This window comes from Lynx canadensis, chromosome A3, assembly GCF_007474595.2.
Source record: "Lynx canadensis isolate LIC74 chromosome A3, mLynCan4.pri.v2, whole genome shotgun sequence".
Taxonomy (NCBI): Eukaryota; Metazoa; Chordata; class Mammalia; order Carnivora; family Felidae; genus Lynx; species Lynx canadensis.
Genome location: NC_044305.1, coordinates 28,455,994 through 28,472,740, shown reverse-complemented (window position 1 = coordinate 28,472,740; position 16,747 = coordinate 28,455,994). Strand labels below are relative to the sequence as shown.

General features: G+C 55.5%; 1 protein-coding gene across 4 annotated transcripts in view; it reads right to left on the bottom strand.

The window, feature by feature from the left end:
* SIRPA (signal regulatory protein alpha) overlaps positions 1 to 16,747 on the bottom strand; it is a 39,875-nt gene that overhangs the window by 11,338 nt on the left and 11,790 nt on the right. For all 4 annotated transcript variants that reach the window (XM_030309914.1, XM_030309915.1, XM_030309916.1 and 1 more), the window contains 4 exons: positions 8,924 to 9,280; positions 4,289 to 4,609; positions 3,370 to 3,717; positions 1,428 to 1,535 (listed from right to left, as the gene is read on the bottom strand). In XM_030309914.1, coding sequence (XP_030165774.1) covers positions 1,428 to 1,535; positions 3,370 to 3,717; positions 4,289 to 4,609; positions 8,924 to 9,280 — 1,134 coding nt within the window. The remainder of the gene's footprint in view (positions 1 to 1,427; positions 1,536 to 3,369; positions 3,718 to 4,288; positions 4,610 to 8,923; positions 9,281 to 16,747) is intronic.

Below are 16,747 nucleotides of genomic sequence, written 5' to 3'. Positions count from 1 at the left end.
ATGAGAACTGAGGGAGTGCTAGTTGTCACTGTCACCAAGCCTCCGTGTGACAGCTGGGCTCTGCACCCAAAGAGACCCGTCACCCAGGGGCTGGGATTTCACTAACGGCCACCGCAAATGCTATCCGACCCTCACTGGGCAGCGGACTCTGCTTCGCCACCCTTCCCGTGCGAAGGCTCTCCTTGGACGTTAGGGAAAAACCACCGAGTGGATCACCTGGCAAAAGCCCTTCCAGATTCCAGAGAGGTGGGGCCTGATGCCAGCCTCCCAGATGGGGAGCTAAGGCTCGGCCAGGACTCACAGCCAAATGCTTTCAGCCAGTCCAGGAAGGAGGGAAACCTGGGGGCCGGAGGGGAGGGGGTGCAGAGGAGAGGTGTGAACAGCACGCCCATCTGAGCCCAGCCTAGGGGTCTGGGTGCAGAGAGGCAGCTCGGGACAGCACTTTGCACGTCACAGTCCGTGGCATATGGTGGGTCACAAGCAGCATGTTAAAGAGAATTTAGTATAGACTAGGACAGAAAAGCAAATATCAGAGTTCCAATTTTATCTATAGGAGTGTGGTACGTACGTGCTGGGTTGAGGCATGAAGTGTATTTCTACAACTTGAAGTCAAGTTAAGTTGCAGAAACGCTGGCTTAAAATGGTCTCCTCCAAGGGAGGCACTGCTCTACCCATTTTACGGATGAGGAAACCGAGGCTCACGGAAGCCAAACTGATCGTTTAGAGCATGTAACAAAGGTCTGGAGCCCTGGTTTGTCTGACTCCAAAGTCAGAGGCCTTGTCACAGCAGTAACTACCTGCACTCAAACAAGGGCATGATGTCCTAGATTTGAACTGGTGCCCTCCTGCTGGGGAGCCAGAGGCTGTGTGCCTTGCTGCTGTGAGGACAGCTTTCCAGGAAGGTGGCTCATGTTTCTGGGCTCATGTACAATTCTGACAACACTTACTGAGCACCTGCTGTGTGCCAGGCACTGTCCTCACATTTCACGTGACATCACCCATTTAATCTTTCCAATGGTCTTAGGGAAGGTGCTGGTATGATCCCCACTCCCTCCAGCCTCCTGCCTACGGGCTGGACGTGTCAACCTGGACAGGTAAGAAGAAAGCAGGAGTTTGCCGGGGTTACTGGCAAATACTGTTTCCTCGGGAGGCCCTCTTCACACCCTGGCATCTCCCCGCTCTTCACCTTGGCGGTGGTCCCGTGAGGAGGTGAGGCCTGGAGCAGTGACGGCTATCTTGCGCCCATGAGGCGAGGCCGAGGGAGGGTTCCCCCACCATTCCAGCCTGGTGATGGTGCTGCACCAGCCATGGCACCAGCTACTGCTGGGCTCTTTGTGGAAGAGACTGGACTTCCTCACGGCCTCGCTCTCTGGGAAGGACAGCCTCGGGGCGCAAACTCTTGGGGAGGAAGAGGAAAATACACGCACCTTTCTTCTGTCGGATTCGGAGGAGGTAGAGGGCTGCGATCACGAGAGTCACCAGCAGGGCACAAACCACGCCCACCACAATGAAGATGGTCTGGCTTTCATTTTTGTCTAGGGACCACACGGAACAGAGGCTTCATGTATGCAACTTAGAAACAGCAAAACTTAATACCCACCACCCCTTTTCACCGCGAGGTAGGCATCATGAACTGAGGACATCTGGCCGTACGTGTTGGGAGCCATGGGGGCACGTTCAGGGGTAGGCACACCCTTCCCGGCGGGGGCCACCGTGGGCACTGCTAACACCACGCTGATGTGCCAGGAGGGAAGATGTTTGTTGCCGACTGCTATGGAGGAACCCTGGCTTCAGGACGTGGGCAGAAATCTCACTCCCAAGGAACAGAAACATGTTCCCTTTCATCTGGAATGAGCCACAGGGTGGCCACCACGGCAGTGGTGAAACTCCGAATCACGACTACTCTACAGAGCTCTTCAGGAGCAGTCGACTCATCTGTGCCCGGGACCTGGGCATAGGAGCTCTGAACCCGGGACACCTGTAAGGGAGACTGTGTGGGCGGGGCTGGTGCCAGGGCACAGGTAGGGGATCCTACACTAGAGCATTGTGGGTAGTCAGGAGCAGGGCTCTGAGCCATGGACACATGGGTGCAAACAGTGCCCCTGGTTGTGTGTCCCTGAGTGAGTCATTCAAACCTCCCTCTACACACTGACTTCCTCTTGTGTTACTGAGGCCAATAGTAACCTCGACCTCATTGGATGGCTCTGAGGATTAACTTACTAAATGAACAATCAACCAACAAACTCACTCTTTCATTTGTTTTGAAAGCATTTCCTGTCTACTCTGTGCCTGGGTGTGTGCGGGTCCTAAAGCTATGAGGCCGAACAAGACAGCCACGGTCCCTAGCAGCTGAGTCTCAAAGCTGAAGGGTCAAGTGCCTCCTCTTGCATACTGCCATAAAGCAAGCAAGGAGGCCCAGAGAGAGGCACTGACTTGTCTGAGGCCACCCAGCACGTTTGCGACAGAGCCAGAGTCGAAATCCACGCATCCCAGCTCCCAGTATAGTGCTCATCCTATGGAAGCCAGGCATCAGTGACATCAACGGGACACCCTGGAGGGCCCCACGCCTCCTAAAGCTTCCCTGTTCCCTTACAGGATGCAGCGAGGAAAGAAATGGTCTCTACTGTAACCCATTCGAAAGGTCGGCCACGTACAAGGCAGAGCCAGGAGAACGGGCAAGTGATGGAACATTCCATAGTGGCACCAGAACGCCAACTGGGTGCTGCTAATTTGACGACAGAAGAGAGATACCCCGACAATGCGTTGGGAGGGGCTGAGAAAATGAAACCCCGACACCTTTCGTTCCAACACGGGGGTGGCCGTCTTAGAGGGGCATATGCACTTTGGCCTAGAAATGCTTTTTGGGAAATCGTCCCCCAGAAACAGCTGCACACGTCACAGAGCAGGTGCAAGGTCATTCATTACAGCAGTGATTATACGTGAGATAAGCTGTAAAGATTCTGAGGCCCTCCACCCCATTCCTGGGGTGGAGGCTTGCGAAGGCAGCCAGAGAGATCAAGGTGAAGTGCGAAAGAACAGGAGGAGGAGGTGGCTGGCCTGGCCTGGTGAATTAAGCTCTGGCAGGTGAAGGAGCAGGTGGCAGGAAGCTAGGGACAGTCCAGTCTCCCTCCCTCCCAACTCTCTTTAATGTATGTTTATGTCAAAAGATCTACAGAGACACGAACCAAACTCTTACCAGTGGTCACTCTTGGGAGTGTGGCCTATGGGGGAGGGGCACTCACTTTAAAATTTGACTGTATATCTATAGACTTCTAGATTATTCTATTATAGCCATGAATGACTGCTTTTCACATGAAAAAAGGAAAGATAGAATTTAAAGTGCCAGGTCAGTTGGCATCTTGACCTCACCCTGGGTCGTATGCGTTTCCTGGTCCTTCTGGTGGGCAGAGACCACAAGGGTATGGTTTTTGGTGACCGCGGGCTGCCCGTCATGCTGCACCTGGCAGGTGAAAACCACATCTTCCCTGTGGGCGGATAAATTCACCAGGAGCCAGCTCGTCCAGTTAAAGGTCCCATCCTTGTTCTCTATGAGGTTCGAGGCCGTCGAGGCCGTCGAGGCCGTCTCTGTTCGGGACACGTTTCCGTTCTCCAACCAGGTCAACTGTAGGTGCTGGGGGTAGAACTTCTTCACTTGGCAAATGACCTTCACCTGGTCCCCTGTCACGGGTTGCTGGGCAACCTCCAAGGTGGGTGGAACTGAAACAGCACAGAGCAGAAGCTCTGACCTCATGGAACAGACACATCACCGGGCAGGGGCTCGAGAACTTAGGTCCCCCCACGCAGCAAGGGAATCACCCAGATCAGTGCTAGGCATACAGCTGGTGCTCAAACACTGAGGGTAGGCTTTGCATGCGAGTGAAATCCCTAAGCACAGTGCCCAGTACACAGTAGGTGCTCAAGGTACCTACTGGTAGCTCCTATTAGGGTAATGATGAGTGAAATCGAGCCCCCAGCATGCATTTGGAATCGAGTAACTAGCAAAATCCATGAAGTCACCGAGCACACAGTGGCTGGATTACAGTAGGTGCTCAATAATTGGAGTGGCTATGCGAAAGTAAATCGAACTACCTAGCACGGTAGGTGTTCACCCGGAACTGCCGTTAAAACAGGAGGAGGTGACGGTACCCCTGGGTGCCCGGTGGTTGGGAGGGTCTGTCAGGAGGCAGGTTCCAGGGGATGGAAGGCTGGGAGCACGGAGTGGGGGAGGGGCAGGCTGGGAGGCTTGGGGGCCGGAGCTGGGCTTGGGCCGGGGGTGACGGGCATCTACCTCGGAGGGTCTCGGACAAGTTGGCAGTCCCACGAAGAGGAGGGCCCCCCTGCAGGGTCACGTGGGCCACCTCGCAGATGACCTGGGAGCGAACGTCCCCCGGGGCCAGCGGCAGCGTGGTTGTGCTGGAGATGCTGTAGGAAGCGCTGTCTCCCTCTGGGTCCACGGTGGTCTGGGAGGCTGCCAGCTCATTCCCGTTTTTGAACCATTTCAGGGTGACGTTTCTGGGGGAGAAGCCGTGGGACTCGCAGGTGAAGCTCACAGTCTGCTCAGGTGTGGCCCTGGCCGTGGGACCCGACACCACGGGGGGAGAGGGTTTGGCTACAAGAGGAGCATTTACGAGCAGTAAGCATGACTGTGGTCATCCTCACCAACGACAGGTATGTGACACTGTGCAGAACCCTCACGGATTATTTTCCAGCCCTGCAGGGGTGGAGGGGGCCCTGAGGAGAGCCGGAACCAGGTGGCCAGCTGCCCGTAGGCCTGGACGTGGCCAAGCCCAGCGCCCCCGTTGAGAGGGGACCGCAGGCCTTTCTCCTACTCGGGTGGGAGTGAGGGGCACGTGAGGCAAATACAGGCAGTTTTGCTTTGAATTTAACACTGAAAATGCTTCTCCAGGACCAAACTCGGATCTGTCTTTATCCCAAACTTAACTTACACCTGGAGCTCTCCCTTCAGGTATTTGTGAATTTACTCTAGTTTTCACTCTTTCCACAAACATTCCATAGGGTCTCATCTCCAATCCCTGAATCTGAGAGGGAGGGAATGAGGGGTTGTTTTTCTGAATCTGCGTTCTTCTCTTGGGTCAGTGTTGGGTTGAAAACCAAGATCACGGAGTGCTGAGAAAGCCAAAGATGGTTAATTTTTCAATCGTGAATCCATTTCAAGGACAGAGACACCGGCCTACCGAGCAGGCAGAAGCCCTCTTGTGTCCTGGGAACACACACATCAGTGACTCGAGAGGGAGGGCATTTCACCCACAGAAGGTCCTATAGGGTGTCTCCAAATTGTTAATTATTACCTAATGCCTTCCGTAACAAACATAGGAAATATTACAAATATTTACATTTGCAAATATTTAACTTGCTCTCTAAAACTCATCAGACATTTTGGGGACACAGAAAGGAGGTGTCACCAAATAAGACATGAAAACACCAGCAGTCCGGATGCCCTACAGGGACAAGGTGATCAGTTACCGGTTGCGGACAGCATTTTGGGCACCTGACACCAGGCTGATTCCTCCCCTCAGCTCCCTAATCCCTCCAGCAGACCTTTGAGGGGGGCCCAGTATGATCCCATTTATGGGACAAGGTTCAGGGAGGAACGCAGCTAGCCGAGGGCACACAGCAAAGGGCGGGACTCATCTCCCGGCACACACGAATGATTAGTTTCAGCTTCGCTGTTCTTTCTTCCGACACCTCCGTGTCTGTTTGGGTACCACGCGGATCAAAATACCACCTTGGTAACATGGGAGGAAACACAGAACCTGGGTGTAAAACACAGAACCTGGCACACAGTAGGTGCTTAATAAACAACACCTATGATTACTGTCGTGAGATCTGGTCGTGCCTACGTCTGAAACGACTTGTTTGTTAGGCAGTAAGAGAGCAGAACAAAAGCTTAGCAGAAACACAAGAAAAGTCCCAGAGCCAGCTCCCTGCAGCTGCCATGCAAAACCCCAAATGAGAAAAGCAGCAGAAACCAACAAATTATGATTCTCTCCCTCTTCTTTTAATAATCCCCTCAGGAAACAAGTTTGGCGAATTGGCTTTCAAAACACAAACGAGATCACAGGCGTTTTCCCGCAGATTAGCTATTTACAGAGAGCTGGGAGCGTTTTGAAAGAGGGAGGACAGATTTTGTCCGTGACATTTTGGTGTGTCGAGGCAGAGAGGGCTCTGGGGCTGAGCAGCGAGGCTTTGCGCAGATTCCGGCACCTGTTCAGACACACGTGTGGTTAAAGATGGGAAGGTCCCCTGGCGGGGCAGCTCGGATCTGAGCAGGGTGTCGCCAGCCCCTCTTTGGGCCGGAGGGCAGGAGACAACTCAGCCCCAGCCATGTTCCTCAGGAGGGTGCCCTGGCCACCCCGATCAGGCTCATTTTCCAAGGAGCTGTCACGCACACGGGTGATTCTGAAGCACCCACCCACTGAGAAGCTCCTCTCCGGCCCCAGCAGCACAGGGAGCCACCCTTATCAGGGGGAGAAGAAATTCAGCGTTTCCTCTGTGACCTCGGGGAGCGTCCAGCTCAGGGCGCTTCTGTGCTGGCAGTGAGCATCCCCCGGAGTCGTTAAATAATTCACCTGCCCAGACTCCTGTCTGACCAATTAAAGCAGAATTTCTAGGGTGGAGTCAGGGTCTGGGGATCTTTTTCAGCGTTTCCCAGGCGATCCCAATGAGCAGCCCAGGTTCAAAGGCACCCACCACCGTCCCCACACCCCCCTTACACTCGAGGCCTGGGAGGAACAGGGACCCAGCCAAGGTCCTATTACAGCTACATTCATGGGATACTGACCGCGTGCCAGGCCCTGCTGTTAGCACCTTAACCGCATTCGCTCACTCAGTCCCTGCAGTGGGGTTGTGCTGTCACACAGAGATGAGGACACGGGGCCCGATGTGGGGATGACTCATCAGAGATCACAGAGCTGGAAGGCAGGGCTAGGTGGGAACCCAGGCGGCGGGGCTCGGCCACTTCCGGAGCCGCTGCGTGCAGATACCCAAGAATCACCTAACCCCCACATCCGGGGCTCTCTGGACCTCCTCTCCAATCCTGAGACCCCTGACCAGCAGCCCGATTATCACCATAGCACAGATGGGACACGGAGGACCTGAGGGACGCCGAGACTGGCCCAGGATCGGACAGCTCTGGGAGGAGCACCCAGGGCTCACTGAGGGTCTGTCCGCTCACACGGATCACTGTGTCCCCCTCATGTCCTGCCGAGGTTGGTCTAATGATACACTTCCTGCAGGTGAGGAAACGGAGCCCAGCAAAGGGAGCCGGGTCACAACCTTGAGGGGCCACCTCCTCCGTGTCAGGTGACGCAGTCAGAGCGCCTCAAATCCTTCAGCTCTCTTAAAGGGAGTCCACGATTAGGACCATTTTACAGATGAGGAGACTGAGGCAGAGAGAAATGAGGACAGCTCATTTCTGAGGACAGCTAGAGTCTAGAAAATGAACTCTTGCTCACGGGGCTCCGGACAGTCTCTATGAACTGCCTCCCCGTCACCCACAGTCTGCAGAGCCAGGAATGGGGTGTCTGGGTGGTGTCGCTGGCATGGCGGGGGCCCCCCTGCTCCGCCCAGGCCCCTGCCCCAGGCTGCTCAGCGAAGGAGCCACATCCCCCAACAGGGAAAGACTCCTGATGCTCTCACGAGTGTGGGTGCGTGTCCTCCAGGAACAGGCTCAACACTTCATGAGACGTTCGCCTATCTGTCTGATCTGGGGGTGTAATGCTAGCCCCGCCTCCCCCCAAGGACTCTTTCTCGTTCATGCTTACTGCTGACGAACAGAACAAGGCACGATTTTCAAGGAGAGGGTTGTAGCGTTTCGGAACCTTTGGGGGAAATGATAAAAAGGAAAAACGCGGGCTCACTGTTCAAAGGTTCAGGGTAACTTGGTTTTAGGCCACACCTACTATGCGCTAGGCCCTTCCGTGGAAACCGAATCCAAAGCCGGCTCAGGAAGGAGTCTGCCTGGAATGAGATGGGTTCTGGAATGCGCTCCTTCCTCACGGGACACGTGAGCATGAGCAAGCCCCTGTCACCTTGTGACCTCAGGCTCTGAATCCGTACATGGGGGATCGGGCGGGATGGGCCCCTCAGGTGCCAACCTCCCAGGATTTTGGATCCTAGGCCTCCGGTAGGAAACCCCCAATGATCGTCTTTTGCTTCAAGGAGGCAACTCCTAACGTGGACATTCTGAGATGCCCCAGCTCTGCCTGCAGTCTTCAGAGACTGCCTGAGTGGGTCCCTGAATCCGGCGACAGATTTCTGAACAGACCCACAGCAAATCCCCAACCTCTGGCATCTCCTCCAGCCAGGGTGTCAGAGTAAACAGCGAGCCTGTGCCTCTCAGGACTTTCTTTCGGTGCGGTTTCTGAAAATGAAATAAACAACTGCATTCTCCCCCTCCCTGCCCTGGGTGCACTTGTCCTACCGGAAGGGAGGGGAACGTAAGCTTCATGAGAGAAAAGCCTTCGCCGGTTTTGTTCCCTGCGACTTCCAAAGCACCCGGAACAGAGAATGCACACAGCAGGTGCTTAGTAAGTGCTCAGTAAAGAGAACCCTGGCCACATCGAGCGGAGGTCTCTCCGGAGGCAGAGGTGTGGTTGGGCCTTGTGACTGGGAAAGTCACTCAGACTTTCAGTCCCTCATCGCTGGAGCCAGAGGGCTGGTCAGGATTGGAAAAGGGAAGAGCTGGGAGACTGCAGACCGCGGTTCTAGATTTTCCCACCGTTTACCAGCCGTGGGGCCTTCAGCAAATAGCACAACCTCTCCAGGCCTCAACTTTCCTGATCCGTGGAAGGGGCTCATTCAGGGGCACCCACCAAAGCACCTGATCCTTATCTGTTGCTCAGAGAGTGGAGGGCATTCTTACCGACTTGCTGTCACAACCAGGGGAAGGAGTGATACTCACCGCTCACGGTGACCTGGGTGCCTGGTCCAGACTTAAACTCCACATCGGGGTTCCCTTTCTGGAACTTCACACAGTAGTAGGTTCCCGTGTCTGCTGGGGTGATGTTACTGATGCGGATGGAAAAGTCCATGTTGTTTCTCCTTGTGGCGTCTGAAACATTTGTTACTCGAGGGGAGTGAGGGTCTCCTCTGAAACTGAAGATTAACTCCCGGCCTGGCCCTGTGCCCCTGAACCACTCGACCTTCCCAGAGGGCTGCAGGGAGGTCAGGGTGCAGTGAAGAGTGGCCGTCTGTCCGGCCGCCACAGACACCGACTTCTCGGGCTGGATCACCTGCAGTTCTGTTTCACCTGCCACACCTGGAGGGAGAACAAGACAGCTATTTACCATCCTTGTGCGATCCTGTCCGTCCGCGCAAGTGTTTATCCACAACAGCTTTCACCGACCGAGTGCACACCGTGAGCTCAGCACGCTGCGTGTACTCGGCATGTAGCCCTCGCGATGAGCCTGTGACACGGGACCCTGTTGCAGACGAGGAAACAGCGGGGAGCAGGCTGGAGGTCCTGAGCCCCTCTCCGGAGAAGTCACGTCTGAGCTGGGCTCTGAGCTCACCAGGATGAAGGGGCGCCGTGTTCCTGACAGAGGGCACGGCTGGGCAACGGCCCAGAGGTGGGGGGCAGCACGGTGTGCGTGGGGCTCCACGGGGAGCTTAGATTCTCTTTTGGGCCTGGCCCAGGAAGCAGGCCCCGAGCCAGGAAGCCACACTCGGCAGCTGGGGCTCATCCGGGCTGTGAAGCCGTGAGGCCGGAGGACCTGGGTTTGAATCCTGGCTCAGGCCTTACTGCCTTGTGACTACAGCCATCACCTGGGCCACCGAGGAGATCCAAAAGGGATTGACTGCCCAGCTCCTCGTGGATGGGAGTGGCGGCCTTAGTTCGAGTGGGTGCCTTCACGGCTCTCGAGCCTCAGTTTCCTCATCTGCCTAACAGTTACTATGACCCCATCTCGATGGATCCCCGGCAGCACCACCCAATAAGCCTCGGCCAAGGGACAGTGTCAACAAGAAGCATCTGGTCTTTGGAGCCACCTGACCTGGTCTAAAATCTGGCTCGCCTTTTACTCACACATGACCCGAGTTTATCCATGGGTTTTGAGTCTCAGTGCCCTAATCTACAAGATGGCTGGGGCACCCCCTAGCCCTCTGCTCTGTTCTGAAAACAGGATGACACAGAGAAGTGACTTAGCACCACGCGGGGCACAGGAAGCTGCCGTGTGTCATTCCGTGACAGGTAAGTGAGCAAGGGTCTGTTGTGTGAACTTCACTCCCACTCTGGCTGATGTGTCTCCAGGCCAGACCGTACTGGACGCTGGGGGCACACGGGCTGGACGCATGTCAGGCCTCAAGGGCTCCCGGGCTAGGGAGCTGGAAGGCTTCCTCGGGCTCAGTGGGGGCGGGGGAGGCCCGACTCCTAAACTGGAGAGCAGGGGCGCCTGGGTGGCTCCGTCGGTTGAGTCCCTGACTCTCGATTTCGGCTCAGGTCCTGATCTCCCAGTTCGTGAGTTTGAGCCCCCCAGCAGGCTCTGTGCTAACAGCGTGGAGCCTGCTTGGGATTCTCTCTCTCTGCCTCTCTCTCTGCCCCTTCCTTGCTCTTACTCTCTCTCTCTCTCTCTCTCTCTCTTTCAAAATAAATAAATAAATTTAAAAACTGGAGAGCAGTGGGGCAGAAGACACGGTGGGGGCGTGGGGGGGGGGGCACAGCCCGGAAGTGACAAGGCAGGGTCAAGTGGCTGAGAGAAGTCGCTGAGATACTCAGGTCACAGCCCGGGCCTGATTCTGAGCCAGGTGGGGGCGGAGGAGAGAGGATACATAATAAGCCCCTGGAGAAACACAGAGCCGGGGAGACAGAGAGGGCAGGGGGATAGACATAGGCCGAGGGAGAGGCAGACAGGGACAGGGACAGCGAAAGAGGGGGACAGAGTGGGGGAAGGGAGAATAAGAAACGCAGACACGGAGTGGCGGCAGCCTGGTGTAGGTGCTGACGGGCCACGTGTCTCCTCCTGGTCACTCGCCGACCTGCGGTATGACCTTGCCCCGCCCTGACACCTGTCCTGGGCCACGTCTTTGCCTCGTACACCAGACAGGGTGCAGCCGACGCCCTGAGCAGCCCCCTCCGGCTCTGGCTGGGCAGGAGAGAGACCTGGGGGTCTGCCCACCCGCCCGTGGCCTGGTGCCACCCACCGGCAGGGGCAGGGCGCCCAAAGCAGGGAAGGCCCTGGACTCCAGGCTGCCCTCGCTGCTGGCGAGCCCAGGGCCTCCGCACAGGCCTCTCAGCCCCCTGGGCCGGTCGTCCCAGCCCTGACTCCCCAGTCCAGGGGTCACCCGGTTCTCCCAGCAAGTGCTAGAAATGCAGGCTGGGGGTGGGGTGGGGAGCACAGGCACGGGTTCCCCTCCTCACCAGCTCAGCACCGCCCTCCCTGGGCCTCCCTTCCATCATCCATGAGGTGGGGTATGAGCACCCACTCCCAAGGCAGGCATGAGGACTGGGGCACGGTGGGACGTGAGTGCCGGCCTCGTAGGTGCTGGGTAAATTTTAGATCCTGTTCCCATCATCCCCACAGACCTAACATTTACAGACTTGATTGTGGGGTTTCCCCCCAGCCAGGAGGTGGCATCCACAAGGAACCGCTTCCAACCCCCTGCCTGGAACCGTGTCTGGCATACAGGGGGCCCCCAATAACCACACGTTGAACGAACACACTCACGAAGGAAGGAGGGATTTCGCCTGCTCGGGTGTCGAATGAAGCTGCCGAGGGCGCATCCAGGAGCCGGTGCGAGCGAAGCCAGGCGCCTGGGACCGCGCCTGGCCCCCGGGGCGCGCAGAATAGCCGCCAGTTATTATTATCCTTATCAATAACACCGTGCAGGGCTGTGAGTCAGCAGCTGGGGAGGGGAGCGACGCGAGCAGGAGAGGGCTACAGCATCAGGCGCGCAACGTGTTGGAGCAGGGCTATTCTTGGGGTGCAGCCGGAGGCCTGTAATCACACCCCGGGCAGGCGACAATAAAATCTGGAGTTGGGTAGGGCTGGTCCCCCCCAACCCTTTTTTTTTTTTTTTTTAGCTTCTCTTGAGCTCTCTACCAACTGCAGCCAGATTTAGGCAGCTTAATTAATTAGCTAGTGTTTATAAAGCGTTTGAAGAATTTTAAAAGTGGGACGTAAGTGCCAAATATTATTTTAATCTGTGTATATGTGTGTTTTTTCCAGCAGAGAGGGTTTTTTTTTTTTTTCTCGCTTGCCTGCTTTTCTTCTTCTCTGCAGGTTCTGTTCTGGGAACCGGGCTTGTTAAAAATCACTCCTGCGGTTCTGGGCCTGGGGTCATCGTGCTGGCATCGCGGACAAAACCATTTCCTGCTCTCCCCTGCCCTCCTGGCACGGAGAACCACCATCCAGGGGCCTGAACCATCTCCGGGAGAGGAGGGCGGCTGAACAGGCATTCTCACACGCTGCTGGTGGGGGTGGAAATTGGAACATCCTCTCGGGAAAGCAGTTTGGCAGGAAGTACCAGAGGTGTGAAAGCTGTTCACCAGCCTTTGTGGGGCTGTTCCATGAGGACATAACCCCAAACACGTGTGGGGTTCCCGCACGACGAGCTTGAAAAAGTTGGGGGAAAACCCAAACGGCCAATGAGAGGGGATGGTTAAGTGAATTACGGCCTACCCCCTACACGGAGTTCGCGGACAGAAATAAAAAGCCATCGCCGTGGAAACTGGTAATCTGGACAGTTTTGCATGGCATAATTTTAAATGATATTGTGATTATGCAAATAAAGCCTGTTCACTGCAAAGCATTTAGAGACAACAAAAAAGTATAAAAACACAATAATAATCTCCCAGAATACCAGCAAAGGTAACTGCAATACGAGTGAATAAAACAGTTATAAATGTGAGTAAACAAAATGATGTGAAATCATACGCAGATAACTAAGGCTATGAGAAAACATTTTACTTCATTCACTCAAGTGTTCTTATAAAAATGAAAAATCAGAACTATGCTAATGTCCACGAGAAGGAGACCAATCGATCCCGTGACGGTGAATTCACATGATGACCAAGTTTACAGCCGCTATAAATGATGGTGTAGAGGCACCTGGCTGGCTCGGTCAGTAGAAAGTGTGACTCTTGATTTCGGGGTCGTGAGTTCGAGCCCCCTCTGGGTATAGAGATTACTTTAAAAAAAATCTTTAAAAAATGATGGGTTAGGGGCACCCGGGTGGCTCAGTCAGTGAAGCGTCTGACTCTCGATTTCAGCTCAGGTCATGATCTCCCGCCCTGCATCGGGCTCTGCGCTGACAACACGGAGCCTGCTTGGGATTCTCTCTCCCTCTCTCTCTGCCCCTCTCCCTGCTCATTCTCTCTCTCTCACTCTCTCAAAATAAATACATAACACGCTTTGAAAGATGACGGCATAGAATTACAATTATCAATGCAAAACTATATTATGAGATCAGAGTCACTCAGTAACATAGTCAGTGAGATCTCAGACTTCTAAGTTTTGAAAGAAAAAATATATATTAAAGGTTAGCAGTGGTTAATTCTGTCGTAGATTTACAAGGGACTTTGCTTTCATGTTTTCTGTTCGCATGACTTGTGCCATAAAAAAGTAGGAAAAACTATGCTTTCAGTACAATTATGACTTTGTAAAATAAAATAAAACTGTATCTAAATAAACAACAGCAAGGTACTATATACAAGGCTATAAAATGCAACTCTCTTTGGATCACAAATCTAAAACTGAAGGCTTTTTCCTTCTATTTTGGGTATGTTACTAGATGAATGTTAAACATTTACAGTATTCTATTTTGTAACAGGAAAAACGTACACGTGTGATACATATATGTTTGTCATGTTACGTTTATTGTTTAGATGAACCTCCCTTCCAAGAACTTTCCTTCCCTTTCCTTTCCTTCCACTGCTACTTTCCCCCAGCATCTGATACAGTGCTTGGCACAGACTAGATGCTCAACTAATCCCTGCAGAGGGGCGACTGGGTGGCTCAGTCAGTTCAGCGCCCGACTCTTGATTTCAGCTCAGGTCGCGACCTCACAGTTTGTGGGTTTGAGCCCTGTGTCCGGCTCTGCCCTGGTAGCAAAGAGCCTGCTTGGGATTCGACTCTCTCTCCGCCCCTCTCCTGTCTGCGCTCTCTCTCCCTCTCCCAAAATAAATAAGCATTAAAAAAAAGCTGCAGATAGTGACTGACCAATGGAATGTCTAGAGGGCAGGGTCTGCAACGAGAATCTCCATGATGCTGTGGTGAGTTACTTCTGGGGAAGGAGGCCAGCGGTTGGCACATTTTCTTAGGCCCCGAGTAAGGGCTGCGCAACGTCCCTGGGCTCATGGAGCCCGCACACAAGTGGAGAAGATACACTTCAAAGAAATAACTCAAATGATCACATTTGGAATGAGCCCCCGCCCTTCAGACAAGTGATTCCCGCTGGCCTCTCTGACCCCATCTCCCGCCCCCCCCCCAGGGACCTGGTGCTCCCGCCGCCCCAGTCTGTCTCCCACAAATAAGTCAGGATGGTATGAGGGAGGCCGTAGGATGGGGGCGGAGACCTGACCGTTGAGCTCGGAAAAATAGATTTGATTCTTTTTCTTTTTTTTTTTTTTTACGACATTCATCTATGGCTTTTGAGATCAAGCAAAGGTGACAACAATTTTCATTGGAAGTGAAAAAATAAGAATGGATGCTTTCTAATGGGAAAAACCAAATCAACGTAGAACTGAAACTTGCCTAGGGTTCCTCCCCAGCCTGCCTCATCAGGGCGCGAGAACAGAGCTGGGAGGTGCCTCGCCCAGGGACAGGCTTTGCCCACATGGGCGCTCACTGCCACTCACGTGGGGGCCTGCCCGTCCCCGGAAGCAGGTTTCCACAAACTCAAGGAGCCCAGGGGCCTGGGGGGCTACGGCCAGAGCTCTGGCAGGGCCCAGGGCTAAGTACCCCGCTAAGGCCCAAATAACACCCGGCCCCCACAGCGGGGTTGGAGCTCAGCAACCCCCTCCCTGAGCGCGATCGTCATCACCCGCCTTGGGGGACGGCTGCCGGTTTATGATGCCACACACACACCTCGCCGGGCGCTGCCTTTGACATCTTCCGGGTTACGATTACGGGCCGTGTGTGAGACTGTGCAGTGCGGGCGTGTGGAGGAGCGAAGGGGCAGACTCCGCTGGAGCGTGCACATGTGTGCACGAGTGTGCCCAGCGAAAGCACACATACTCACAAGGATGCGTGCGTGGGCCCAAGGGGGCGGGTACAAAGGTAGCGTGGGCAGGAGGGAGCCACAGTGCTGCTCAAGAGTGTGTAGAAGCGGGGTGAGGGGGTGTGGACTGTGTGCGGGAGAGTTGCTGAGTCGCAGGTGGCCTGGGTGCGCGTGAGCGTGGCGGCAGCGTGAGAGGGCATGTCTGTGCCCAGGGGGTGTGAGCAGATGTCGGGGGGAGGGGTGTGAGCATGGGGGTGCTGGATGGGTGAGCATGGGGTGAGCATGGGGGTGTGGATGTGCCTACAGGCAGGGGGGCACAGGACCAGGACGTGCGCACGTGTGCATGGGTATGCACACTCTTGGGGGGGGGGGAGCGGAGCATGAGCGCGATGGGAGCAGTGTGCATACGAGTGTGAACATGAGCGTGTGCGGTGGCAGAGTGCTAGGAGCAGGGACGACGGCGTGCGTGGGGACCACTGTGTGTGTAACGCTTGTGTGCCCACGTGCCCAGCTGTGCAGGTGCCGGCATGAGTTTCCACACGCAAGACTGCTAAGAGTAGGGGCGGGAGAGCCGCTCCCCTCACCCCTGCCATCAGCTGCTGGTGGGCGACCCGGCGTGGCAGCTGGTCCAGGGTGCTGCCCTTGACCGGGGGCTCGAACCGTGCTGAGCACCCGCTTACTCCGTGCTAGCCCTGAACTCATGCCCCGGGGCAGGGAGCAGACGCCCCCCCCCCCCCTCCGGCCCCCCAGGGCTGATCCACAGGGGGCCTTGCGTGGATGGCTGTGGATCCTACAGTTAAAGAGGGGAGCTCAGGGCTCGATGCCAGTGTGCTGGGGCTCCGACAGCCGCAGCGAGGCCCTGATTCTCTCTCGAGGTGGCCCGATTCATTCGTGCCCTCTCGAACCTCACTCAGCTGCCAGGCCCAGTCCTAGACGCTACAGGACACAAAGATGGGTCCCTGTCCGTGTGGGGCAGAGTCCTGGACATGGGCAGTGACCACCTAGAGAGAGATAAGTGAGTGAAAAAGGGGCTTGGGGACGGGGTCTCGGGACAGGGGTGGGACATGGGAAGACTCGCTGGCGGTGGTGGCCTCCGGGCTGGGCCGGGAAGGCTGACGGAGGCTGGGGAGAAGGAAAAGCATTCCAGGGAAGGGGATACGCAGGAGCAAAGGCGCAGAGGAGAGGAAAGGGGTGTGCACAATCGAGCGACCGGAGCGGAGTCCTTGGGACACGCTCATTTGACCACGAGCAAGCTGGGATAGGGCTAGCCTGGGACTGGGCTAACCTCGCACCTTAAAGGATGGCTTCAGTCGCCATCTGAACAGCAGACCATCGCTGGGAGCAGTCCACTGGCACCGCTGGGCAAAGCCATCGGGCAGACTCCCCAGATGCCGTGGCGGGCACTACCAGCCGCATTAGAGCCAGCACAAATGGGGTGCACGTGGCCTTGTAAATAAAATGGGGGTGGGCCCAGGGTGCCCAGGGTACTCTCTCCTCCACCCCCACTCCAGGCAACTCTGAGCACTGGGCATGGTGCCATATCCCTGCGGGGAGAGGGTAGACCCCAGCA